Source organism: Marmota flaviventris, chromosome 4 (genome assembly GCF_047511675.1).
Source record: "Marmota flaviventris isolate mMarFla1 chromosome 4, mMarFla1.hap1, whole genome shotgun sequence".
Lineage (NCBI taxonomy): Eukaryota > Metazoa > Chordata > Mammalia > Rodentia > Sciuridae > Marmota > Marmota flaviventris.
Window position 1 is genome coordinate 139,502,269 of NC_092501.1, and position 27,803 is coordinate 139,530,071.

Consider the following 27,803-nt stretch of genomic DNA (forward strand, 5'->3'; position numbering starts at 1 on the left):
TTAGGGACTTCCCCAGATCCCACTGGAAATATAAAGTTGTTCTTATATGTATTACTTCAACAAGCAAACACTTTCTGAGTTCTGAAACATATCAGACCTCTGGGATTTGGTTAGGGATTGTAGGACCTATAATATACTAAGGTTACTAGTATTGTTTTATTATTTAAAATTCTGTTTTAGTTTAGCTGACCTTAAGATCTGAAAATTCATTTTTGAAAAATATAAACTCATTCAACATTGTAGACATTTGCTTAAATCCCCCGTTTTCAGGAAGCGTGTTCAACCTGTCTTAAGCCCCTCTTGGAGGATCCTTTATCTTTACCTTCTCCAAATGATACCCCTGTAGGTGTGGAGGAGGGGGTGTGTGTTTGCTGGGGGGAGTATGCTGGGATCAAATCTAGGCCTAGGCCTTGTGTGTGTACTACCACTCACATGTCCCAGTCCTGATGTCTGTTTCTTAAACAGATTTTGAACTCTGTTTTGGTTTAGAGCCCTACCGCCATCTCCAGATCTTCCAGTTCCTGGGATTTAACCACTGCCTCCCCAAACCTCCCAAACTAACCTTCTTTACATTTTAGTGTGGGAGGTTTTAAGGAGGGGGTGAAAGTTAATGCTTATGTTCAATCTGCCATCTTTATTAAATATTTATTTATTTGCTTTGTTTAAAGTAACTCAATATTTTATGTATGTTCATTTTGTATACTTTCTGTATGTTCATCTTTTCTTGACAGAGACCCTAGTCTTCAGTGTTTGGTGGTCCTCTTCAGGCTCCTAGAGCTATTGTGAAAGTGTACTTGACTTTGGCCCAGAATGTGATTGTTTTAGCACAGATCTGACTGGTATTAGTGTTGTGACATATTCTGCATTACTTTTTTTTCTTGTTTGTCTTCCCCTAATGTCTTCCTCAGGCTTCTAGAGGAAGGATGAGGAAAGAGCCAGGAGGGAAGCAGAATCAGGGGAAGGGGAAGGACAGCCAATCAGGAGTGGGACTTTGGCATTTGACAAATTATTGCTTTCTTATATACTTTCAACAGGAAAGCATCTGAGGCTTTCTGGTTAATATATTAGAATCTGCATCATCATAACTATACCTAAGGATAGTATTAGAAATATTTAATGATGGGTATGTTGTGGGCAGTGACCAGTTATGGAGCACCTTTATGCTGTGCTGATGTATATATATATATCCAGGCTTATACTTGGGTATAGCATGCCCCAGCTTTCTACAACTATCTCCCGCTTTTATTGCCTTTCCCTAATTTCTGGAATGGAGCTTTAGAGAAATGGGTTTGGGCTATTTTTCCTCCTTCCAGGCTCCCTCCATGAAGCTTAAACCAAATGTCCCTGTGCATAGTGGCAATATTAGATGCTGTGGAATTGGAAGGTAATGGTCCTTCCCATAGGGGAAGTCTCTGTTATAAGAGTGAAACATGGAATTCAGAAGTAAGTGTGTGCGTGTGTGTGCCCGCGCGTGCACTCGTGCATGTGTGTATGGTGTATGTGTGTGTCTTGGGGGTGTGGGTATGTTATCAAAACCAGACTTAGCCAAAGGAGATTTCTGTACTGGCAGATTTATCCATTAGTTTTTCTTACCTCCCCTTCTCCTTCTCTTCCTTCTTTTTTTTTTTTTTTTTTGAGATAGGGTCTCATTATACTCTCAAATAACTGGGACTACAGGTGTACACCACTGCACCTGACTTCAAGTTTATTTTCTTTATGTCCATAATAGTAATGGTTTCTAGTGTACAAAGGTGAGATGTGGCAGTCGTTACATGATAGAAAAATGGACCCTAGAGCTGAAAAGCTGGTTATGTAAACAGAGTTTACTAATGAGTGTTTTATTATAAGTATTCTCTAAAAGGTATCCACCTATCTGGAGACTGTCACATAGTTGGACTGTGGAGTTGTCCATCAGATGATCTGAAAACAGCTAACAGCAAGGCTGTTCTCAGATCTGTAAGATTACGATTACTTACTCTGTTTATTCCTCACCTGACACTATATACTATCTGGTTCAGTGTTTTGTTTTTTTTTTTTTTTTGTGGTGCTGCAGGTTGAATCTACAGTGTCATGTATTCTAGGCAAGTGTTTTACCATTGAGCTATACCCCAGACCTCCTTTTATATAATATTTTGAAATAGGGTCTCACTAAATTGCCTGGGCTAGAATTTGTGGCCTCAGCCTCTGTAACTGAATCAGTCAATCTTTAGTAAGAGCTAGTCTCAGGCTTATCAACTAAAAAAATAGTTCAGGTTTTCATATAATTATTGAGCACCTTCTGAACATCAGGCATTGTGTAGCTCCTGGATGACAAGAATAAGTAAAACACTTTCCCTGTCGTTGAAATCATAGTCTAGTGGGAGGAAACAGATACACAGTTAACTTTAAACAATGTGGTTTTGAGGAATAAATCTGGGAAAATAGAGCTTGTTGACTAGTTAAATGTGGGAATTAAGCCCAAAAGAAAGTGTCTGGGATCACTTCCAGGTACTGCTGACCGTTTTCTTCTCCTTGAAACTCTCTCCCTCTGAGCTTCCAAACACCTATGTTAGTGTTCAGTCTACACTGCTGATCATTCCCTCATCTCACCTTCTCTGGATCTGCTTCAAGGGCACAGTCCTTAAATGCTGGTACCCTCAGCTGTCTGTTTCTATTCATAGGGGCCAGAATTTTCAAAGCTCTGTTTCCAGCTCACCTTTCTCTTTTGAGCAATACCTCATATTTCCCACCATCTATCAGGTAACTCCACCTGTCAGATACATTGCACGATCAGTGTATCAGAACCTCTTGCTTCCAAAGCTGCATGTCTTCCTGCTGCCATGACACAGCCTAAGACCTCCCCCGCCCCCGCAGAGGAGAATAGTAATACAGTAGATAAGAAGTCTCATGTAGCACTGTCTAAAAGAAATATAATGCCAAACACATATATAACTTATACTTTATAGTAACCACAATAAAACAGTGAAAAGAAACAGATAAAGTTTTAATGTTAATCCATTATATCCAATGTATTATCACTTCAGTGTGTAATCAATATAAAAATCAATGAGTTGGGCTCAGTGGCCCATGCCTGTAATCCCAGCTGAGATTGGGAAGCTGAGGCAGGAGGAATACAAATTCAAAGCTGGCTTCAGCAAAATCAAGGTGCTAAGCAACTCAGTGTGACTCTGTCTCTAAATAAAATACAAAATAGGGCTGGGGATGTGGCTCGGTGGTTGAGTGCCCCTGAGTTCAATCCCTGGTACTAAAAATAAATAAATAAATAAAATTATTAATGAGATTTTTTTTTCATTTGGAACCTTAGGAATTCATTGCCTATATTAATCTTAATTTGCACTAGCTACATTTTAAATGCCCAGTTGACAAGACTTGGAGCTCCTGTATTGGATAAAGAAGATCTAGATGAAAAAGGTGGTATTAAGGCTGGGAAAAACACTTTTTTTTTGTATTTATTTATTTATTTTTTTTGAAGTCTATATTTCTTATTAGTTGTTCAAAACATTACAAAGCTTTTGACATATCATATTTCATACATTTGATTCAAGTGGGTTATGAACTCCCATTTTTACCCTGTATACAGATTGCAGAATCACATCGGTTACACATCCACGTTTTTACATACTGCCATACTAGTGTCTGTTGTATTCTGCTGCCTTTCCTATCCTCTACTATCTTCCCTCCCCACCCCTCCCCTCCCATCTTCTGGCAAAACACTTTTGTACAAAGTAAAAACTGGGGGTGCAGCTCAGTTATAGAGCTCCTGCTTTGTATGCAAGATGCCCTAGGTTCAATCCCAGCAACCCCTCTAAAAAATATAATAGGGATATATAGATTATAAATGTCACTATTGTTATGATTCATGTATATTTTCTGTTCTTTGTAGTTCCCCCTAATATTTAGAGAAGCCTTTGCAATTCCATGGTTTCTTAGCAGTACTAAGAAGAATCAAGAAAATATATGTCCTGGGCTAGTTTTGTGGTAGAATACTTGCCTGGCATGTGCCAAACTTTGGGTTTGATCTCCAGCACTCCCACCCCCACGATACTTCTTCCATGCTGGGAAGGCATATTTTCCCCCAAGGGAGAACAGTTCATCCTCCTCCCTCACTTACTCTTCCCCCACCCTCAGAGGGGAAATCCCAAGGGGGAATCCCAAGGGGAGGTGAAGTTCCCAGAACACAGCCCCTCCCGATTTGGACAGCCCCTTCCTGAAACTAACTCTGGAATTTCTGGATTTTGGTTTAGAAGGAAATCACTTCCCACCCACCCCCCCGCCCCCACAATTCCTTTTTGTAATTTTCATACCTTATGGTGCCAGAAACAAAATTTTTTTCACAATAATTATTATAGCCAAGGCCACCATATATCCTGATTTTCTAGGATGGAGATTTTGAATATTTTCTCTCAGTAAACAAACAGGCACCCTGTTGCTTTTGAGTTTGAAATATTGGAGAGTCATTATGGTGGTCAACCAATGGGTCCTCACCAGCTCCTGGAACTTAGAACTTAGTTCCCTGTAAAAGCCAGTAGACTCTGCCACTTTCCTCTGGGATCTGAAACAGTTCCCAGAGAGGCTATCTCTTTTTTTGTGGGAGCAGATAGGTGCCTGGGTGGTATACTTGTTTCTAATTCAATATGATTCCTAAGGTGTGCTTTTCAGAGGAAGAAGTGATTTAAAGTTATGTACAGGCAACAAAGCTTTCTAAGAATATTTTTGGCAGTCTGGTAAAGAAGATACTGGCCCTGGAAGAGTGTGTTAGCCCTTGGGACACAGCCAGATGTTGGTGTACATAAATTTGAGGAGACAATGGCCTTCACTGTTACTATTCAAAGTGCTACTCACATTCTTTTATCGTCAACAAAAATTATTTCACTTTCAAGGTCTAGGCCAGTCGGAGGTGGAGTTGGGGAAGGGCTGTGACAGAAGGTTCTGACTTGTACAGTGGAGGCAGGAAATTGTCCTAGTGTCCCATTAGGCGGGTTCCCTGCTTTCTTCAGGGCGAAGGGCAGCGAGTGGCAGTAGGAGGCTGTAGGCAAAGCTAGGGTGTGCGTCACCTATGTTTTCCGGGCTGTCAGTCTCCCAGTGTACCCAGCTTTTCAGGTAGGGACGACCCCTCCCACGCAGAGCGGTTCCGGCGGGTGGGAAGGAGGGGCTGGGCTCCGAGCGCCCGCCCCTCCATCTATCACATGGCCGGAGAGTCACAAAAACAACAGCTTTGGCCAAGACCGTGACTTCAGGAAAGGGAACCCAGGGCCCTCGCAGACAGCCCCCTCCCCATGGAGGACAGTTTTCTTGAATCCTTTGGGAGGCTGAGCCTCCAGCAGCAGCAGCAGCAGCCGCCTCGGCCGCCGCCCCCGCGGGGGACACCTCCGCGCCGCCACAGCTTTAGGAAACACCTCTACCTCCTGCGAGGCCTCCCGGGCTCGGGGAAAACCACACTGGCCAGGTAATGACAGCGGCCTGGGCGCTGGTGCGCGGGCCCGGGGCCACTGAGCGCTACGGTCGGGCGCGCCCCTGCCCGGAACCCCTAGCAACGAGCGGCCCCGGCCCTGGTCAGAGCCCGGGTCGCTGCTGCCGACCCTGGGGACCACTGCCGCCTCTGGCGCCCGGGTCTCTGAGAGGAGGGCGCTCGTCTTGTTTGTGTTTTCCGCTGCGCTTCCCGGGGAGTACGGATTTCGGCACTGCGCCTTGCGCCAGTCCCAGATGGCACTGGCCCCTTCCCCACCTCCGTGCCCGGCCTAGTGCCAGCCCGGCCGAGGCCGCCTTCGGCGCCCCAGCCTCCCCAACCCTGGGTCGGGGAGGCCGGCAGGGACTCTTCGGGAAAAACCGGTGGCTACTGCAGAGAAAACAGCCGGGCCGCCAGTTAGCGCGCAGGCAGCAGTCACAGTGCGTCAACAGGCGTTTTAACCCCAGCGCATAAACGAGAGGGTTGCGGGGGCTGGGGATTGGGGCAGCAGTGGCCGTAGCCGGGGGGGCTTGTGGCCCGATTTGAAAATCTGGTGGATTCGGGCAGACTGTGTTGGCTTTGGCAGCTGTGAAGGAGCACAGGTGCACGGGGGAGGGGGGTTGACGGCGCCACCACAGAGCCGTCACCATGGGCGCCCAAATTCGATTACTTGGGAATTGCGTAAGCTGCCCTCTTGGTACCAGGTCAGCGAGAATTACGCGGGCTTATTGCCTGCTGCCACCTTGCTAGGCCTACGCTCCAGCCTGGACTCCCATCACTCTGCCTTGCATTTGCTCTTCAGCAACGTTGAACTGTTTATCTCCCGTAAACCAAGCTGTTTCTCTCCTTGCCTTGGCTGATGCTGGCCTGCTTGCCTGGCTTGCCCTCCGCCTCCCTTTGCCCAACTGATTTCTATTAGCCTTTTAAAAATTCAGCTGCCTTACCCATCAGTAGGTGCTCGTCTTCAGGTCTCTTTGGCATCCTGTTTACAGCTCTGTGACTGCGCTTAGTTTTTCACATGGTTTTGTTTATCCTTCTGTAAGTTTCTTGAATGTGGGGGCCATATCTTCTACCTCCATGCACATTGTCTAGCTCATAATAGGTATTCAACCACAGAAGTGGCCCCTTCCTCTCAACCATCTTGTTGGAGAGATAAGGAACTATTGAAGAATCAAGGTGGCCTACAGAGACATGATTTTGATGGTCTCTGGTAGTGATCTCAGGAGCAGGTCTGAATCCTTTGGACTTGAGGGAACTGACAGCTGCAGTGAGGTGCTGTCCGTTTTAATTAGGATTCTGGCTGACTTGTGTAGTAGAAGTCTTTAGTTAAAGAATATTGCTACATCATAGATTAAAGGGATTGGTGATTTGTGGAGGGTCACTGGTACCTTTTTCAAAGACAGAGACATTTTCCAGAAGGTCCTCTGTGGCTCCTGCATAGGCAGAGGATAGCAGTAGAGTGGGAAACCTCCTTGGAACCCAGCAGAATTTTGTTGTTTTGTGATACAGCCAGGGTGTCAAATCTTTAATTTCACTTTCATTTTGCTGGTCTGTAGTCTATCACACACTTAGTGTAAAAGGAGGAAGTAAACATTTTTGGCCAGATTTCTTAACTATTGGGAAGGGAAGTAATATAATCAGAGGAAGATGCATAGAACTGAACATGAGAGTTTTGGACCTCACATTCCTCATCTGTAAAGTGAATGGGCTGGCCTGAGCAGTCTCTAAGATCCCTTCTGGCTCTGAATATCAGGACTTTAATTCCTGATTTGACAAAGCAAAAGACATCAGGTAAGAGACCAGCTTGTTAAAAAGCATCTCTCTAGGGACAACTGGAGTGAGCACTGGCCTGGGAATCTTAAGAGTGTGCTTTAGATCCATTTTGTCACTAACTAGCTGGACAATCACTTAGCTTCTCTGGTTCTTATGTTCCTTATATGTGACTACTAAGAGGTGATTAGTTTAGAGGATTTATTGAAGATCTTTCTGACTCTTAATTTCCACTTGTTTGCTAATAATGGCTAGGTAAAGAGCCTCTAGCCTTGGGAGTCAATATGACATCATATTCAAATGCTGCCATTCACTAGCTTTGCTGTTCACTTAGCCCCTCTGAACCTCAGATTCCTCTCCTATTCAATGGGAATATCTGCTCTTTCTGCCTCAGAGACTGTGTTGTGAAAATGAAATTTATGTGGAAGGACTTTTAAAACTTTAAAGTGACATAAATTTTAAGAGATATTAGCTACTGTTCAAATTGTTGACCAGCTAAGCAAAATCTTCACTATGACTGGGGAGAAACCTGGCTCTGAAGTGAAGATTGCAGCTGGATATTGACTCTGACCTGTTCCATTGTGCTGAGCCTTGGCATTTCTGGGTCCAGAAGGGCCTTGGCACACTTTAAGCAAGGAGATAGGCCACCACTGCACAAGGAGGGAGGCCCACAGTGGGATCAGATGATGAGGAAGTCACAGATGTGGCCCAAAAGGAGCTGCTTTCCTACTTTTGGGAGGGCAGGGGAGAGAAGAATGGCAAACTGTTTTAAAATACACATGTATAGAAAATAGTTAAACTGTAAGATTATCTTATGTATTTGTTGGATTCTGGGAAATTTACATTTTCTCTATATTATGTATTTTCCAAATTTTCTATAATAAACATGTATTTCTTAAAATAAAAAAAATTTTAAGAATTGGAGGGAATAAATTTTTATAAATGTGGGTTCATCTTTTTGTTTAACCTTTATTTATCATTTGATTTAAGAACTAATAAAAATCTTTTTGAAATTAGATTATGTCTTGTCTTCCAAATCAATGTTAGATTTCTGTATTTTTACTTGTATGTTTTTTATAATTTAAAATGGCTGGGATATGGAAAACATCTATTTAAATTCTTTGAAGTTTTTTTTTTTAAAAGTTGGGTTTATATGTTTTAAAAGTTTTTAAATACATCAGAGTATTAAAAATTAGTGTGCCCCCTAAAAATCTGTTTTATCACCTCTATTTTATATAAACATTGTTTTAAAAATAGGTTTTTACCACTGACCTGTAAGTTCTACTTCCAGGAATTCATCCTAAGGAAATAATTGGAGAAATGTGTGAAGATAGAGGAATAATGTTCATCAGAGTGTATTTTTTTTGTGTGTGTGTGCAATAGAAACAATGTGAGACAACTTAAATATGCAAATGTAGAGGATTGGCTTATAAGTCATACAGTCATTACTGGAAACTGATGTGTATTTGACCTATAAATATATTCTTCCCTCCTTTAAGTTAAAAAGTCTTTTATAAAGACAAACACACACACACACACACACACACACACACACACACACCCATCCCATTTCTGTTCAAAGAAAAAGGTCTGTATATATTTATTGAAAAATATCTGCTGATCTTTGTTTACTTTAGTTAGTGGGATTATGTTCTTTACCTTCCAATGAAGTTTCTGATTTTTCTACAAAATATATATTACATAGTAAATTTTTAAAGGTGAAAATTAAGGAACTATTACGTAAAATGTTTTGTTTAATGACTTGGCTAGATAGGATTGTATGACAAAGCTTTCATTACATAACCAAATAAATATATAATTCTCCATATAAAAAGGCTTTCCTAGGTTAATTTTCAGTTGGACATAAACTAAGAAACTCTTTTGTCCATATGGAGTTGGATTTTTAATGGCACTATATTTTATCTTTATTAATCTTATTAACATATGAATTGACACAGGGCACTTGATTGTTCACCTCCGTTTCTTTTTTATTAAAATGCGATTCATATTCTATTCATACATTTATTGTGAGAATTTTAGATACTATTGTAAACACAAACCCTATAATTATCTATGTGGAATAAGTATTGTGGAATTCATGTGCCTTATAAATACCAACTGTTGTTAATTATTAGTCACTAATCAATAATAACAAAGTTCACTGACTACTATAAGACTATAGCACTTGTTTTATGAGGCATATAATAAATACGATTAAAAGAAGTCACCTACACAAGACAAATTATTATTAAATGATTTATTTAATAATAAATCATTATTAACAATAATTAGTTCCCGACTGTGGGTAACTATGGTCCAGTGGGGAAATGAATGGCAACATGATCAGGAGATGCATTTATGGAATCCATGGATTTGTTGGATTCTGGAAAATTCATATTTTCTCTATTTCATGTATTCTCCTAGCCTTGACTAAAGGGAGGAATATATTGGCTAGGTAGCCCAGAGCTGGACAAAGGAATAGAAAGAAATAAGGTTTCCAATCCCAAGACCCTTTTACTCTCAACAGATGATCCAAAACTATCTGTTTCCACAGCTGATGTGTCAAACTTACTTTGGATCTGCACCTGTCCTTTACTTCTGCCTTAGCGAAAGCTTCTGTGGATAAGCCTCTGTGCTTCCCACTCTGTGTGTGTGTGTGTGTGTGTGTGTGTGTGGTGTCAAATATCCCCATTTTGGTCATTTTTATCTTTTTAAAGTCACTGGTATTAATGACATTTATGTTGTTGTGCAGCCATCACTGCTACCTATTTCAGATTCTTTTTTATCATCCCAAACAAAAGCTCTGTGTCCATTAAACACTGTCACTCCCTATTCCCTCTCCCTCCTGGCAACCTCTAATCTACTAGCTGTTTCTATGCATTTGCCTTTTCTAAGTGCTTCATGTAAGTGGATCATGAAGTATTGTCCTTTTGTGTGTGGCTTATTTCACTTACCTTAATGTTCTCAAGTTTCATCATGTTGTGGCATGTGTCAGAACTTCATTATTTTATGTTTGAATAAAATATTCCATTAAATGGGTATACCTCTAAATTGTCCTTTTGAAATGGCTATAGTAGAGGATAGCCTTTTTTTTTTATATATAACCTTTTTTGAAAATTTAAAAGTCATCATTCTTTTATGTCAGTTTCCTGGATTTTTTAATCTTTCCATATAAACTAAAGTCAAATCTGGGAACTGTCCTTTGCAATGTTCTAGTTCCTTTTGGCACTATCACAAATGATTCATAATATGAATTTAGTTAGGCTTAAAGGATGCTTGCTGACAGCTGTCCTTTATCCTCAGTCATGTCTCTGGATTAACACAGAATTTTTCATCAAAAGAAATACCTTTTAGTGTTTCTTGATAAGCCAGAGATAGAAGGAAAGATATACTTTGTAACCAAATACCCAGTGGAATGCAAGAGGCAATAAGAACAGGGGACTAGTTAGCTAAAACTCCAAAGCATACTCTGTTCCCCCATGTTCCTAGCCAGCAGGCCTGGACCATAGTAGAAAGTTTGGATTAATCCTAGTCTGTGTATTTCAAAATAGAGTATCAGGTGACATCTTAGATCTTTAGTCACAAGATCTACTTGGAAAGTGACTACTAGCTGTTTATATTTGTTATGATTTTCCTAAGAGGGGTTCCAAGTCTCTTCTTCCCACTAATAAGATCCTTACAATACCCCTCTCTAGAGGTTAGGATGAATAAGGACTGTAAATACTATATGTATTTTACAAAGAGCAAGAATATACAGTGCAAGGCTGGGGATATGGCTCAAGTGGTAGAGCGCTTGCCTAGCATGCATAAGGCACTGGGTTCAGTCCTCAGCACCACATAAAAATAAAGATGTTGTGTCCACCTAAATCTAAAAAATAAATATAAAAAAAGTATACAGTGTAGTATGTGTTTGTAATCACTGAAAAGGCTGTGTCAGGAACAGTTGCCTAACACAGGAAATTCACCATCACCACATTCCTGGAGCTGTTGGGTCAATGGAAGAAGACCCTGCTGAATTGGGACCATATAGTTCTGTAGGTGTGGATTATGATTTGAGAGGAGGTAGACATGGATGAAGAAATAAAAGAGAAAAAATATTTTTATGGGAAAAGATCAGGAGAAGTATAAGAAGCTCTCTTAGAGTTCATCTAACTGAAGCCCAAGACATGAAGCTCTGAGAAGCCAAACATCTTGATCAAGGTCATAGGGATGAACTCTCCTTATTTCTAATCCAGAGCTTTGTCTTTGGCATCAAGGAAGAGGCTAGTGGGAATGACCTGGTAAGGTAATGAGGTTGATTTTGATCTGGGTAATGAAAAAAGCACTTAAAGTCCCTATGAAGGGTGCTAAGTTAACCTGGATTTCAACTGTCAGGGTAAGGAAGGTACATTTTATTGCTGTTCATCAATATCAATAATATGTGTTTCTTCTAATTTAAAAAAAATATTACTTGGAAGTTAATTTTCTTTGTTAACATGTTATTGGGGTCTTGGGAGGAGATGAGATTAAGATTTTTTAATAAGTACTTGTATTCATCCTGCGATGTGTTGGGGAGAGATGTCAACTCCCAACTCCCAAGTGTTTAAATCTGCTCACATGACAGGGTATGTATTACTCAACTTAGTTCCTTCCTAGCATTTCAATGAAATTTTCTCTATATAATGGCACCTTCCTAGGGCCATTTTGATGCTAGATGAACTAATGAAGAAATTATCTAAAAAGGTACTAGGCTCTGTGGGATTGAGGAAATAATATGATAAAGGAAAAACTAGTCTAATTTCTAATTGTTCCTTCATAAGGCTCTCTATCGGATCATGTATATGGCTTGGGGAGAAGGCTATCTGTTTTTATCAAGGTAAGAATCTGGGAAAGGGGAAGGGAGAAATGGAGAAAGAATAACTAACACAAGATTACCGTGGGCTGACTATATGCCTGGTACTTTATAGACACTGGTTTACTGGATCTTCACAACATCCCTATGGTATATAGTAGTTGTTTTATTTTATAGATGAGTACATTAGCATCAGGGCACCACATTTGATTCTGAAACTAAGAGTTTCATAATTTGAAGAAGTGATCTGACCTCACCAAAGATATAACTTTCCAGTTATTTGGGAGTCCCCTTTAACTACAATTGTACAGCTAGGATATTTCAGTATTTTCTACACATTTTAAGAATATGACGAAAGACAGGCTCAGAAAGGGGCTTTCTCAGCCATTGAGAGTAGCGCTTCTTCAGCATTCTTTGTCCTGTACCTTGACTCTCTTTTATTATTTTTTATTTTACTAAACTGTAAGTTTCAGGAGATATAAGTTCCTTGAGATCAGATACTTTATTTTGAACAACTCCTAAAAGAAGGCCTGGCACATAGTAGGCATTCACTAAATATTTGATGAATGGATTTGCTAATAAAAGGCAATCCTAGAAGCTTCCTAAGAGGTGGAAATTTGGCTTGGTCAGGATGGCTCTTAAGAACAAAAGCAAAAAGATTAGTGAGATAAAGAGAAATATAAAAGGATGAATGGGATGCGGAGAATAGCAAAGGGAGTAAAAAAAATTAAAAAGTCATTCATCTCAAACTTCACTTCGGGGCACAGAAAACTCTTCCTAAACACATGAAAATGTTTGACGTGCCAGCTTCTTCACCTGATAAAATGCTCAAAGATGTAACTGCTATCCCTGTAAGCAGCAGTTTTGAGAGCCCAGCTGGGCGCAGTGTAATCCTGGTGGCTTGGGAGGCTGAGGCAGGAGGATGGAAAGTTCAAAGCCAGCCTCCACAAAAGCAAGGCACTAAGTAACTCAGTGAGACCCTGCCTCTAAATAAAACACAAAATAGGGCTGAGGATGTGGCTCAGTGGACAAGTGTCCCTGAGTTCAACCTCTGGCACCCCTCCCCCACTACCCTCTCTCCTCCCCCACCAAAAAAAAAAAAAAAAAAGAGCCCAGAGTTGACTTCTTCTGGACCACTACTTTCTGTTATGTGTAACTGATCTATGTATGGTATATTGGGAAAAGACAGCTTTAAAAAAAGTACTGAGGTAGGTGTGCCCAATTCCTTCCTCAACTCTGAGCATGCCTGGATTAATCAACAGAACACAAACAGAGGAAACTTGTACCATTGCTAGATTGTAGAGAAGGGTTCTGTTCACATGCAAGATACCAAGAGGATTTCTGCTAGATAGAATGAAGTGGAACCAATTGACAAATGGCAGTGAAGCCTACCTGGGAGTTTGGTTTTGGATCTCATAAATATGCCCAGCTTTCAGGGGTAAAGGCAAGAGTAAGCAGTAAGACAGACTGGGATCTCATCACTGCAGTCCCCTCAGTCTGTCTCTTGGTGACACTCATAGGGCTGGCAATGACTGAGGTGTCTCTAGGATAGGGCTCAGCCCCAGGTGTGGTGGTTGGCACAACTGCAAAGTTCAGGCCATACCAGGCCTCATGGGAAATTTTCCACATGGTCTATAGCCATGGCTCTCTTCCTCTTCTCAGGCTACTTCCCAGAGCAAGTGCTGGGATCCAAGAAGAATCTTCACTTCCTGTCTCCATTAGGGGGATCTGAGGTTTGATAAAATTCTCATTATACACAGATGAGAATTCTCATATAGTTTAGGGCCCTGTAAAAATAATTTGCCTAATTAGGGCAGGAGAGCATTATATTTAGAGCCATTCATACATTTGCCAAATATTTATTACCTCCTATGTGCCTGCCATTCTTTTAGATGCTTAGAACAGCAGACAAAAGGCAAAGATCTCTGCCTTCATAGAATCTATATTCTATCAGATAATTTTTTTTCTAAAGGAAAGAAGGCAATTTTAGATAATATCTGCTCTGCTTTGTTGTCTCAGAAAACAAAGGACTCATTGGCTATTCCTCTTGAGGAATATGTCCCCAGGAATGATCCACATGTGCACATTCATTGAATCTCATGATAGGGAAAAGTGCAAACAACTTAAATGTCACTGGAGAAAGGTTTAAATAAATGTGGTTTGTTTTTATAGCACTCAAGCACAATGGTTTAGTCTAGGGCTAAGGGACCAGAAGCCTGGGTTTTAAACCCAGCTGTACCACTCAGTGGTCTGTAACATGGGGATTAATAGCAGTACTTACCTCCCAGTTCTATTTGAGCATTACATAAGAAATTTTAAAGCTATAAGAATAGTTCTTGGCATATTTGATAAGCACTTAATGTTAGTTGTTTATTATTTTTCAGATAATGCAATACTATGTAGCAGTTAAAAGGAATGGACTAAGTTTGTATAGCAACATGAATAGATCTTAAATATGTAATGCTCCTTTATTTTTTCATTCAATAAATATTTATTGAGTGTCTACTATGTTCCAGGCAGTTTTCTAGGTACTTGGGATCACCAGTGACCAAAACAAAGATCCTGCCCATGTGGACCTTATATACCAGAGGTAGGGAAATGGATATAAAATATAAGGAAATTATATGTTACGTTAGGAGGTGATAAGTATTGTGGAAAGGGGGGGATGAAGCATAGTAATGGTATTGGAAGATGCCCAAGTTAAGGTGAAGAGTTGGTTGAAATTTAAGCCAACAAAGAATGAGAAAATGTTAATGATTATCAGCTCCAGATGGTGATTGTAGAGGTGTTTATTATTTCCTTTGCTTTTCTATAATTTAAAATTTTTGTCTATCTTGAAAAATTCCTATGGTTAAAAAAGATGAAAGAAAAATGATAAGGAGTCTGAAATATGAAGGGGGTTTACTAAGAAGCAGAATATTTAGAAAGAACGTAATGAGGTATATGTTTTTTAAAAAGATTCTAAAATAAATGTTGGAACTTTAAAGTCCAACAGAGATAATGATGAGCAGAATCAATGCAGAAAATCAAACAGTAACATAGAAAACAAAACATAAGAATAAATAACCAGAATAAGTATGGCTAAAGTAATAATTACAAATATAATAGAACATTTCTGAGTTGAAGACTCAGAAGTGACAAATAAATTCAGGATCTAAAGGAATATCCTAGTAAGACTGTTGCAGAGGTTGTTGATTAAGTATCCTATCTTACCTAGCAACCCTATTTTAGTGTGCCCCACTATAAGATTACAGTTTTCAAAGCTACCTTGCCTCTTCCTGCCATGTGGAACATGTATGTGAAGGCTGGGAGGACCCTTTAAGAATCGTAGCTGCTGGCTAAGACAAGATGGTAGACTCTGGCTCCGTGTTGCTCATGTGTGAGTACATGCACTTTCTTAGATCTGCAAGAGCTCCCTGAGGCTGTAACTAATACCCATGTGCCCTGACTCCATGTAGACCGAAGTCAAATTCCAGCAGCTACACATCCAAGCTATGTAAACTTACACAAGTTATTTAAGCTCTTAAATCAATAGTTTATCTATAAATTGGAGAATATATTACTTCATAAAATTGTTACAAAAGTTGAGGAGAGATACTATATACCAAACTTTGTTTAGTGTTGAAAAGAAAATGTATTGGAACAACCAGGCCATCCATGAGTTGAATTAAAGGCAAGAATCATAATGTCTTTTTATTTGATTTTGTTTAGGCATGGCTCTCAACAAAATAAGACAGGAAAGTAAATTAGAAGTATAAATTTTATAAAGGAAAGATTCTCAATTGTTGAATATAGTTGAGAAAAGAAAATACTGAAAAGAAGATGATCAAGATGTGCTCCACACATTAATCTTAGTCAAGTGAAAGAAAAAGTACAATAATAGACCTAAATATACGTAGTAATTTAGTATATAATAAAAAGTATTTCAGAAAGATGGGGAATGTGGGATTTATTAAGTCAATAGTTTTGGGATAACCAGGTCACCATGTGGAAAAAAAATACATCCTTGGGGCTGGGGTTGTGCTCAGTGGTAGAGCACTCGCCTAGCATGTGCGAAGCCCTGGGTTCGATCCTCAGCACCACATAAAAATAAATAAATAAATAAATAAAATAAGGGTATTGTGTCAACTACAACTAAAAAAATATTTAAAAAATACATCCTTAATGAATGCTACATACCAACATAATATTGTAGATGGATTGACAAGGAAAATGTAATAGTGTGTATATATTTTTACATAATTTGGGGATGAGAAAGACTGTTCAAAATTTACCATCAAAGGCAAAATTTGAAAGAAAAGATGAATATATGTGACTAGACAACATTTTAAAAATAATCAACTATATGTTAGAGATTATTATAACCCAAATTAAAAACTGCTACACTCAATAGGAAATTGTTATTCAATAAGAAAGGTAAACCTCCCAATAAAGATGAAATTGTAGATCACAAAAGCACATTTCCAAATGACTAACACATAACAAAAAAATAATTAGTATTGCTAATTAAGACATCTCAGTGCCTAACCTCAGAGTACTGAAGAAAATTATGGGACATCCATATAAATAAGTATAAGTTGCTATATCATTAAAATGTTGCATGGAGTAGGAAATAATGAGTTGAAATGAAGATATATTGAGATATGTATCTAAATTCTTGAAAGAAGACCAAAATGTTGGGCTGGAGTTATAGTTCAGTGGTAGAGCACTTGCCTAGCATGTGTGACGCACTGGATTTGATTCTCAGCACTATGTATAAACAAAAAAATAAAGGTCTATCAACAACTAAAATAATTTTTAAAATGTTAAAACAATTATTAGTTTTAGATGGAGGAATATAGGAACATTCCTTTTTTTTATTTTTGCACTTTTCTGTTTCAAATTTTTCTGCTGTTATATTTATTTGCTAATTAGAAAATTAATGTATTTTTAAATCTTTATAGATAAAGATATAAGTCAGCTTGAAGGGTAACTGCTGGTCAAATTTAGGATAATTTGAGCATCATAAAGAATAATGATGGTAAGGATTATAAAAGAGAAGAAAGAAAGCGTTTTTTTTTTTTTTTTTTTTAAACAAGACAATGCTACCTAGTAAAATAGAAGGAAGGGCAACATGAGAAAATAAAAACTCTGCAATTCCCAGTATAGTAATTGATTCAGGCACCCAAGCATCAGAACAATAGATGTACAAACCATTGAGGGAAAGTGGCTGAAGAACAGAACGTTCCATAATCTCACAGGTTCATACCCACACAGTACTTACTATGACAAGAGAAGTGACACACTTCTATAATAGAGAGGTTGGGCTGATACCACCTTTTAGCCAACTGCTCAAACTTAGCATGATGGGACAAGCTGCCATGTGTAATCAGAAGTACATTAAAGTCACCTTTGAACTTTCCTTCCCAAAATGTATAACCTGGTAATAATCATGTAGAAATAACTAGATAAGCCCAGAATGTGGGGGGTATTCTCAGGACAACTAATCTGGACTCTTCAAAAAGGAAAACCTAAATGGACCCCAGGACAGTTCTGGATTAGAAGACCTTACTGAGACATAATAACCAAATACTTGAAACTTACGAAAGATTTTTGGGACCACCAGGGAAATTTGAAAAATTTTAAATTTAACATTGTGAATTAAAATTAGTTTTTAGATGTGATAATGATATTGTGGTTATGTAAGAGAATATTTTTAGGAGATACTTGATAAGGAATGTAGGAATAAAGTATCATGATATCTGCAGCTTATTTTCATATGGTTCATCAAAAATACATATTTGAGAAACATAAAATAAAAGGCAAAGTGTTAATTTCTGGTGATTGTAGACAAAGGTTAAACAGTGTTCATTGTATTGTTTTTTAACTCATTTGTATAGGTTTCAACATCTCCCATGTAAAAAGTTGTGGGGAACAATAATTCAGGTGGAAACTAAAATAGGAGAGAAAAACGGTAGAATAAATGAGACTTAAGAGACACAGTGACCAGATACAATGTGTGGCTCTCCTTTGCCTCCTGATTCAAACAAAGCAACTCTAGGAAAATGTTAAGAGACAACCAGGGAAATAGGAGCACTGATGGGATATTTGATGAAATTAAATATGAAATAGATGACAATAAGACTGACCAGATGATGATAATTACTGAAGCTGTGTCATAACTACTTGGGGATTGATTATCTTATCCTGTCTACCTTTACGTGTTTGAAAACTTCCATAGTAATATCATATAGTACGGTTGGCCTTTCTCAGTGAGTGAGTGAGTGACTGAATAGATATCTGAATATCTCTGTGGTTCTCTATTGTAAAGCAAGGAATTATAGAAGGATGACAAATTATGAAATGTAGATTAGTACCTGAGTTTCTCTCATAGTAGTGATTTTAAGTGAATTGGGGGGGGAAGGGGGTGATGAAGGTTACGTGGAAGTAATTGTCTCTCTATTTTTTCCCTTTTCTTTTATTTTCATTCTCTCAATTTCCCTAATGCATGAGGCTCCTGACCACCAGAAAGCTAGCGCTGGGGCATTATCCTCATCACTTCTGAAGCTGATGGAATGGTATTTATTGCTTCCACTTAAGTTTGAGAATCTCACGGTTGTCTATTTAATCAGTTTTGTATTTAGCTAGTGAAGTTTTTATTTCCTGCATTTTCAAGATGCTACTATGGCCGCTGGTGCTAATTTAACATTTAGGTAAAGACAAAACATGATTTTGAAGGAAGGAATGGTCATTTAGGAACATCATACAGAAAAAAAAAAAAAAAACCCATATGAGCCATATGGTGAAAAACATTCAAGATTTTTTGCCTGCCTGTTTGGAGGACTGTAGATGCAACCTAGGAAACGATGAGAAGGTCATCTTGCCCCATAATGGTCCTGAACAATTTAACTTACTGTAAGGTAGAATTCTGCAATAAAAAAGGGCAACAGTTTTATATTTTGTTTTCTAGAAAGGAATAAGAATTAAAATAAAACAAAACATGAATTGGACACCTATATGCCTTAAAGGAAATGTTAGAGAGTATTATCTTCCAGTTAACAGTGTGAACTATAAAGAGGGAAACAAGAGTAGATAAGGATATACATATGAAAGGAAAATTTAAATTCCAAAGACGTTTTACAAACCAAACCAAACCTATGGGTGGTAGACTTAATAGGAAAACAAATGAAACCAGACTTAGAAGGGATATTACATCTGGGACCAAAAAGGAAAATCAACCAGTTTCCATAGTTGCTTAGTACACAAGGGAGATATATACTATTATTTCACCTCTGAACATAGCTTTCATTACTTAGACTGAATAATATTGATGAAAATAATTTTAAAAATTTATAGTGTTTGCAAATATGAACATACCTTAAAAATATTCATATCTGAAAATGCATCTACTATTACCCTTAAATTTTTTCTAAGATATTTTTAACAATATTTGTTTGTATTGGAGGTTAAGGTTTGGACTTACGATTTAGACTTTTCGGTTTGAATATCTTTAAAGTCAATCATAGACAATTATTATGGAGACTATGAATATTTGTTTAATTCAGTCCTTTTTCTACTTCTCCCTTCTCTCTTGCCACTTTTTACATCTGTGGTCAACTAAAAGTTGCCACATTTTCTTTGCTCCCCCTTCCCTCCAGAAGTGGAAAATATTTTTCTGCCCTTTTAATGCAAGCTAGCAAAGTAACTAGCTTGGACCAACGCAGTGTTGTGGAGGCCTAGTAGAATGCACTCCTGCCCTCTTGCAATGGGCCTGTCTGTAAAGAGGCCTTGGTCAGCCTCCTTGAGGATGAGAAGCCAGGTGGAACAAGAGCTAGCCAACAGCCAAGAGCACCAGAGGCCTGTGGGAGTCCTGCTTGGACCCCTCTGAGCTCCTTCTGCCCCTGCATTGCAATGACTCATTGTAGTTGTATGAGTGACCAGGCAAGATTAGCAGAACTGCCACGTTTAGCCCAGCCCCAGTGCTGATCCCAAAATAAGTTCATTCCCTATTCTACACAACAGACTTCCAGCATCTGAGGATAAGTACTAGGAATCACTGTTTATCATTTGTTTTCACCTTAAATAGCCCAGATTCTTTGTCGATCTTTGCTCCTCTGACATGGTTTCCATGGTTAGTGGACCTTATATTTACTTGGTCACTGTTCTCTGGACTTTGCAGAGCTTATCAAATTTCTCTTTGAATTTGTGGTACTCAGAATTGAAACCAGTGTTTCAGATGTGATTTGCCACTTTTAGTCTCATTTCCCTATAATTTCTTACTCCTCACAGGCCCTGAAGCGTTCGCTTCCTTCTTATCTTACCCCCCATGCTCTCAGCCCTTTCTGCAAGATGTGAAATTGTTTTCCAGCTCCTAAGGTCCAAGTGAAATGTTGCCTCCTTTGCAAGACTCTTGTCAGAACTTGTTGCTCCTGCTCCCTAGTGCCTGGTTGGTATATTTTTCCATGGTGTGTCACACTAGCTGTGGGAGGTTTAGCTCCTTGGCTAGTAGGCTGTGCATTCTTGATAGCAGTAAGTTTATTTCTGTGCCTTAACACTTTACACAGCATTTGGCACATGTTAAGAGCTCAATAAATGTCTAACAGGTTGACTAATTAATAGTCTTTGGATATTAAAATACATTCTCTTAGAGCCTACATTTTCCCCACAAAGGTATCTGTCAAGAGAAACTGTGAGATTGCTATTGAAATCAAGTTATCATGTCTGTTGAGTTTTCCTGAGTATCACCATAGCCCATTGAGAAGGAAAATATACTTGGTTTGGAATTACCTTTTCAACTCCCTATGCTTCCTTCTGTAATACTTTCTGAAGAATTTTTGCCAGAGATGTTTGTTTGCTATTTCTGGAAAGAGTATTTTACTCTTTCTTTAATATTGAAGCATTTGCTTTATTTTTGTCTTTGTCTTTCATCTATTGCAATACCCAAAAGATTACTGCATGTATGTACTCCAGTGTATTTTTGTTACTATAGCATGTAAACAGTCTGGGTTGGGTAAATGTGGCCTTGTTGTTATTATTACTAACAAAATAACAGTACTTTACATTTGTAAAGTGCCTTATCCTTTATAAAAATGTTTTTCCCATTACAACCCATTTGTCTTACCAAAAGCTCATTTTAGTAGGTAGGGATTGTAATCTGTGTTTTACAGTTAAGAAAACAAGCTTAGAGAGATGAGATCACATGACTGGATAGTGGAAGAATCAAGAATTGAATCTAGCTCTGGGAGAGCAACTCAGGTGACATGAATAACCTGCAGTTCCATATTCTTTCTGGATTGAGATATTTTTTTCTTAAAAAAAAATAGAAAAAGAACTGAATAGCTCTGCTTTCTTTTTGCATCTTCTGCTCTTGTCTTTCTCCAACCTTCCCCCCATCCCTAACTTATAGATATATCTTCTTATTCTGAGCATGGCTGTTGTGACCATATATTTTCTATTTGCCATTAAGTCTGTTTGGAATGGAGAGACATTTTGGCAAGTGCTATAGGGACAGAGGAAAGGCACACACACTTGTTTGCCAGTGTCAGGTGCTGCACTAGGTGTTTCCCCTGTTATTAGCTCATTAGCATCAACTTTTACAGACAAGGAAAGGAGGCTCAGTGAGCTTCCCAGTTACTTCCTGGTGTAATACCCACCTTCCACCAAAAAGTTGTCCAAGGATTTCAAATGGAAACATCTTCTCTTTGGAGTTTGTGCAGTACATATCACCCCCTTTTTGTTTTATTATGTTGTATTAAAAGAGGTGCTACATTATGGCTTTCCCTTTTTGTCTGTGCTACTTTCATATTTAGACCCAGAGTGGTAGAGATGAGGAAGGCATGGGGAATACTGGGTTCACCTCTTTTCCTCTCTTGTGCTTTTCTCCATTTGGTTTAGGTCATTGCTAGAATGTAAATATGTCACTTAATAGGATAGTGCACACACATCACCTTTAGCCACAACTCATATCTCAGCAAGAACTAGTTTCTTAGATGGGTCCTCAGGGCGGGGCAGGAAGCAGAGAACAGAGAACAGAACTCCAGGGAAATGGGAGAGGTAAGAGTTTAGGGAACGGCTGAATATGGGGCATGGTGCCCATGGGCAGGTCTCAGGAGGATGCTGGTGCCTTGGAAAGGAATGGTCATGGGGGATGGTGTCCAACAGGAAAGACAGCCAACACACCCTCAACTTAGCCTCCAAGTTTCACCTCGAGTCAGTCCTGGTTGCCTCAGCAGGCAGTGGTGGTGACCAGCAGCCTCTTAGCTTCAAGAGTTGGCAACACTCAAAAAATGCCTCTCAGCCCTTTCTTGACTCCAGTTAGGGGAGATGCCTTCCAGAGATGATAAGCATTTCCCTTTTTTAAATTGAAGTTCAACAACTCAAAACCTGGTGGTCTCAGTATTATAAAATGCTAAACATTAGAGATGGAAGGAAATAATTTCTACCATGAATATGCATATAATAAAAAAAATCCCTCTTTCATTTCTCCACTTTCTAGACAATTGCAACATGACTTTCCCAGGGCGCTGATTTTCAGCACGGATGATTTTTTCTTCAGGGAAGATGGTGCCTATGAGTTCAATCCTGACTTCCTGGAGGAAGCTCATGAATGGAACCAGAAAAGAGGTGATGAATTCCTTTCCAAACTCCTGGGAATCCCTGTTGTGTGCATAGACTGTAGCTGCTTTAGAATGAATATGTTTTATGGAAGGAGCTTAATCAAAAGTTCTGCTGTCCCCCCCCCAATCAGAATGCCAGAGTATAATAACATCTTTAGATTCCATAAGAAAATTACTGATAATGGGTTCTGAAATAGGTGGCAATAAATTGTGTAATGAGGACGTCTTATAACAAAAAATGACGAGATATGGATTTCGCTCACCCTTTTCTGATTGTTGCTTGTTGTTCACTGTTATGTAACATTGTGTTGCAGCAAGAAAAGCAATGAGGAGAGGCATATCCCCCATTATTATTGATAATACCAACCTCCACGCCTGGGAAATGAAGCCCTATGCAGTCATGGTAGGAAGAAATGTTCTGAATTTTCAGTTGTGGACATTTTGTGAGAAAGTTGAAACATTGTTCTTTCCTTTTTTTTCTGATCTTCCATGATATCACATTTACTAACAGTAGTTCTTTCAGGGAGCAGGTAAAGTTTTAGTTTTTCTCTGTTCAATGGCTGAAATTTGCTGAGATGTTTCTCTCATCTCGGGGTACAATTTTTACATAGTCCTTTGTAAATAATCATTTCTTTGAATTATTGATAGTTTTTCAGTCTTGGATATTTTCCACACAGAGGGGCACTCACTGAAACTTACAGGGAAATACAAGACTAGATGATGCACTAGCAGGGTTACAGGTCCTCCCTTGGCGAGCTGGGATTTCAGCACTGTGTACTGTTGTTGCTGCCTGAAGTTCCAGGGCAATAGGATTGTTTTGTTTAAAAACAGATTTGGCATCAAATGATAACCCTATGAAGGAAGATAGTAGAGTACAAATATAAACATATAACTCAGGTCTCCATTCTGATATTTTTTCAGACATACATTGTCTCTTATGCTAATAATTTTTCACTCCCTAATAGATAGAAGAAGATCCACAAACCTACAGGGTGGGGCAGGAAGCAGACAGCTAAGTATTATTCTACTTATGTCACACAAAATTCCCACTTTTAATTGTGAGATGAATGTCTCCCACACTGGGCTCCAAAATCTATTTTTAGGCTTTTTTTACATTTGGAGCAAAATGGCATACCTACAGGTGTGATTTTTCTCTAATGATACTTTAATCAGTTCTACTTTGGCCCAGACTGTGAGACTTGCATAAATGTATTAAAGAATGAACATCAACTTGGTGGTTACTTCAGTTTATGATTGAAAGGCTGGAAATGAACAGGGCGTTGAGGAGACCTATGAATTCAGGCACAACTCAAAACCTGGAGTTGGGCATTAACTGAGAGTGACTTCTGGGAAGTAACTTTATTTTTCATTTTCACTCACCCACAGCTATTTAGCCCCAGAAATTGTTTTCAAGGTATGACAGTTGAATCCTTCCCTAATTAGAAGTGCCCAAAGAATGAAGAAGAAATCTTTAAATTTATACATTAATTACAAATAATATTTGGACATATTTATGGAGTGTAGAGTGATGTTTCAGTACATGTATACAATGTGTAATGATCACCTCCAGATGTTAAGGTCACCCATCATCTCAAATATTTGTAATTCATGATGAGAACATTCAAAATCCTCCCTTGTAGCTATTTTTACATATTAATGCCCTTCTGTGTAATAGTACATAAGAACTTATTCATCCTACCTACTTATGAGGAAATTGTTTTACTGAGCTTTGTTCATTCTGTATTTCACAACAGAGCAAACAAAAGTGACAACAGAAAGTTCAGTTTGAGATAAAGCAGTATTTGATTTATGAGTACAAAGAATATTTGGATAGTTTTATGGGAACTGTAGTAGTTTTCTAAACTCAAGGGAATGGGACACGGTGCTTGGGGTCAAACTATTTTATATAGCAGGTAGAGCTATTTTTGGAGGGAAAATTATGTAAAACATGTGGAAATTACTTTATTTCATGAACTATGTTTCTGTGACAGTGATTTTCTAAATCAAGCCATGAGGAAAAGGACAAGGTATTTGGTGGAAATAAGTCTACATTGCTCACACCTGTGTTTGGGACATTTTAAATTAGTTCACATCTACTTTTAAAGGTGTTAAATTCCTCCATATTAGATAAAATTGACCAAAATTTATCACTGGGAAGCATAATATAATCTGAGAGTGGCTAAGTATGGTAATAAACCAATTGTATTCAGATAAATTAAGGCATTGGATTACTGGTAAAACAAAAGGAATTTAGAAAAGATTTGTAGTAAAATGTTAAATGGCAGCATAAACATTCCCAAACATACATACTATGTGTTCAATGTTTTATGTACTTTTGAAAAATCAGGCACTTGAAAATAACTATGAAGTTATATTCCGAGAACCTGACACTCGCTGGAAATTCAACGTTCAAGAGTTAGCAAGGTACTTCTTTGTTTTTCTAGTTCCTCATTATGTATCCTGCTATTTTCAGGTATTTCAGACCGAACAAAAGAATCTTTTCAGGCTGGAAATGGACTGGTAGTTTTCAGGCCAGAAATGGTAATTCTTGGAAATTGATAACTTTGGAAATATTATATGTGAAGATGTTAGTTTTGGGTCAGTTTTCTAATAATGCTAAATGCAACATATTGGCTTGGACTTGGTCCTTTAAAAGGACTTATTTAACATTCTGCTAAATTGCTTCTTCATTAATGAACATTTAAAAGCACTTTCCTTTGCATGGGATTGCACATGTTGATGGTGTTTTCTGCATTTAGACTAAATAAAAATCTTTAGATGTTGAACATTGTGTAGTTCATTTATGGTTTAGATGCTGCTTCTAACTTATACAGCAATAAATGTCCAAATAGTACTAACTTGACTTTGAATGCATGAGTTCTGATATTTACTCTTTGTGTCATTTGATGTCAATATAATAAAGTTAACCAGTGAGATTGGAATTGACTTTTTTAGGATTAAGGCCAGTTCATCTTTTGGTTATAAGCTGATAGTGTTTCCAACATGGCTGTGATTCACCTCCATCAGGAGTGCCTGAGGTGTTAAACTGTAGTTCATAGACTCCATTCTGTAGTCGAAATCTTTGGTAATAATTATACTTCTAATTATATGCCCAACTGATTCTTGTGCCTACTAGTTTTTTTTTTTTTTGTGTGTGTGTGTGTGTGTGGTGCTGGGTATTGAACCCAGAGCCTTGTATATGCAAGGCAGGCACTCTACCAACAGCCCCGTGCCTACTAGATTTTAAGATTGTTTTAGTAAGCATTGTTTAACTGTACTGGGGACTAGTTGACCTGAAACAATGATATTAACTGGCGAATATATTATTGAAAAAATCTCATGGTGTTCTTCATATTTTGAAGCACATGATTGAGATTACCAAAAACAAAACAATTATGAAGCCAGCCTCAGGATATTTTGGGGGTGTATAGGGCAGCAGAAAAACAGGAGCAGAGCCTGAGAGATAACTGAATAGCAAAATTTTATGTTTTGCCAGAGATATCCCCAGGACGGAGAGTGTAGTATCTATGCAATGCAGAACTTGTAAAGCACAAGTAATTCATTTTGATATTCTGCCTTAACTACATATTTGCATTTTTTTCATGTAGAAGAAACATTCATGGAGTACCAAGAGAAAAAATACACCGAATGAAAGAACGGTATGAACATGATGTTACCTTTTACAGTGTACTTCATGCAGAAAAACCAAGCAGAATGAACAGAAACCAGGACAGGAATAATGCATCGCCTTCCAATGGTTCAAGATACTGGCATACCTATGCAGAGTTTCCAAACCGGAGGGCTCATGGCAGCTTCACAAATGAGAGCTCCTTTAGCAGAAGGGGTGGTTGTCACCATGGATATTAGAGGCCTATCTTACAGCCATTCCAAATTTTCCTAAATAATGTTTTTACTTCAATCTTTTGGTATTTATTCTTTGTTTTGTTTTAGCCAAAACTCCAATTCCAGTGTAAATAGTTGAACCCCAAAATTCCTGAGCAGAGGTCATTATATTCATTATCTTCAACAAGCATTTGTTAAGTGCACCTGTACACATGGTCTGATGCTGGGAATTTTTCAGATTTGATTAAAATCTTGCTCTAAGGGAAAGAATTAATTTGAACCTGAAGTCTAAGAACATACCCAAGAACGTGATCAGTTAGTTGCATAGGTTCATAAATAAAACAAAGTGTTTATATTATATATAAGCTTCAGTACCACTTTGTCTGAAGTAATCCATTTATTTTTTCAGGAAATTCATCTCAACCGGGAAAGTTGGAAGGGTTAGGGAGAAGGGAGAGGCAGAAAAGGTTTTAGTGCTATTCCTACTTTGGTAAACTATGTATTTTAAAAAGTGAGATGTGTGACTCCAATGATACTGATTTTCCCTTGAAACAAACAGAAAGCACACATATATGTAAGGAAATATTGTCTTTCAAAGTGATCACTTTGGGAAGTATTCCTTTATTCTAATGATGAATCACTGTTAAAAATGTCAAATCTTTAATAGCTATACAAGTTGAGGAAAATCAGTCTTATTTAAAGTCACACCTTGTGTTTAACTACTTTTTTCAATAGGATTAAACAACTTTTGGCTGTTGTCTATTAGTGTAAATAAAATCTGACTTCATAAAACAGCAATTTTTAAGAGATCTAATTTCTAAAATTATGCTTATAGATGTGTGTAATTAGTTGGCAGCCCAACTTAGCTGTGCAAAGAAATAAAGCAGCCCAAGATATAGATCATGCAAGGATATGTAAAAGCCATGCTCACTGGAGGATGAGCAGTCTTCATGTTTTCCGTGGTGTTATTTATCTGTGAATCCAAATTAAATTCCAACAGGTTGGAATCAGATTAATTTGGTGTGAGACCATGACAGACAAGATCGTGTAGGATGTATGCTGTTTATTGTTGGCCAACAGCTTTTTTTTTCTGGTGTTCTGTGAAATATAATTTTAAGTGTCTTATATAATGGTGCTTTTATGGTTATTAAAATGGCATATTGTATTGCGTTTATATGAAATTTGTCATTGAGTTTTTTTGGCTCAACAATAAAAAAATTTACCTAAATCTCAAGAAATTCAGTCGTATAATAACTATATCATATTCTTATTTACTAATCTTCTCTAATATTAGGCATAAATGTAAAGACAAAAGCAA

The 27,803-nt window shown here is 38.2% G+C and overlaps 1 protein-coding gene across 3 annotated transcripts; it reads left to right on the plus strand.

Annotated features, from left to right (window-relative positions):
• Window positions 1–27,723, plus strand: N4bp2l1 (NEDD4 binding protein 2 like 1). 3 transcript variants are annotated; one of them, XM_071611561.1, is made up of 6 exons: window positions 8,399–12,071; window positions 14,564–14,637; window positions 22,522–22,649; window positions 22,957–23,045; window positions 24,990–25,066; window positions 26,251–27,723. In XM_071611561.1, exons 4-6 carry the CDS (start codon window positions 22,968–22,970, stop codon window positions 26,507–26,509), a joined length of 414 nt encoding a protein of 137 aa, XP_071467662.1. In that variant the 5' UTR covers window positions 8,399–12,071; window positions 14,564–14,637; window positions 22,522–22,649; window positions 22,957–22,967; the 3' UTR covers window positions 26,510–27,723. The 3 variants fall into 3 exon arrangements, with proteins under 3 accessions (XP_027784674.1, XP_027784670.1, XP_071467662.1); XM_027928869.3 differs by lacking the exons at window positions 8,399–12,071; window positions 14,564–14,637 and adding an exon at window positions 1,820–5,446; XM_027928873.3 differs by lacking the exons at window positions 8,399–12,071; window positions 14,564–14,637; window positions 24,990–25,066; window positions 26,251–27,723 and adding exons at window positions 1–5,446; window positions 25,116–25,183.
• The last annotated feature ends 80 nt before the right edge of the window (window positions 27,724–27,803 follow it).

What these genes read in the sequence shown, in the direction of transcription:
- N4bp2l1 (XM_027928869.3), top strand. Translation starts at nt 5,277, where the DNA reads ATGGAGGACAGTTTTCTTGAATCCTTTGGGAGGCTGAGCCTCCAGCAG. An exon ending in TGAAGCCCTATGCAGTCATG is followed by an intron (nt 23,046 to 24,989) that starts GTAGGAAGAAAT and finishes TTGAAAAATCAG; the next exon opens with GCACTTGAAAATAACTATGA. An exon ending in AACGTTCAAGAGTTAGCAAG is followed by an intron (nt 25,067 to 26,250) that starts GTACTTCTTTGT and finishes TTTTTCATGTAG; the next exon opens with AAGAAACATTCATGGAGTAC.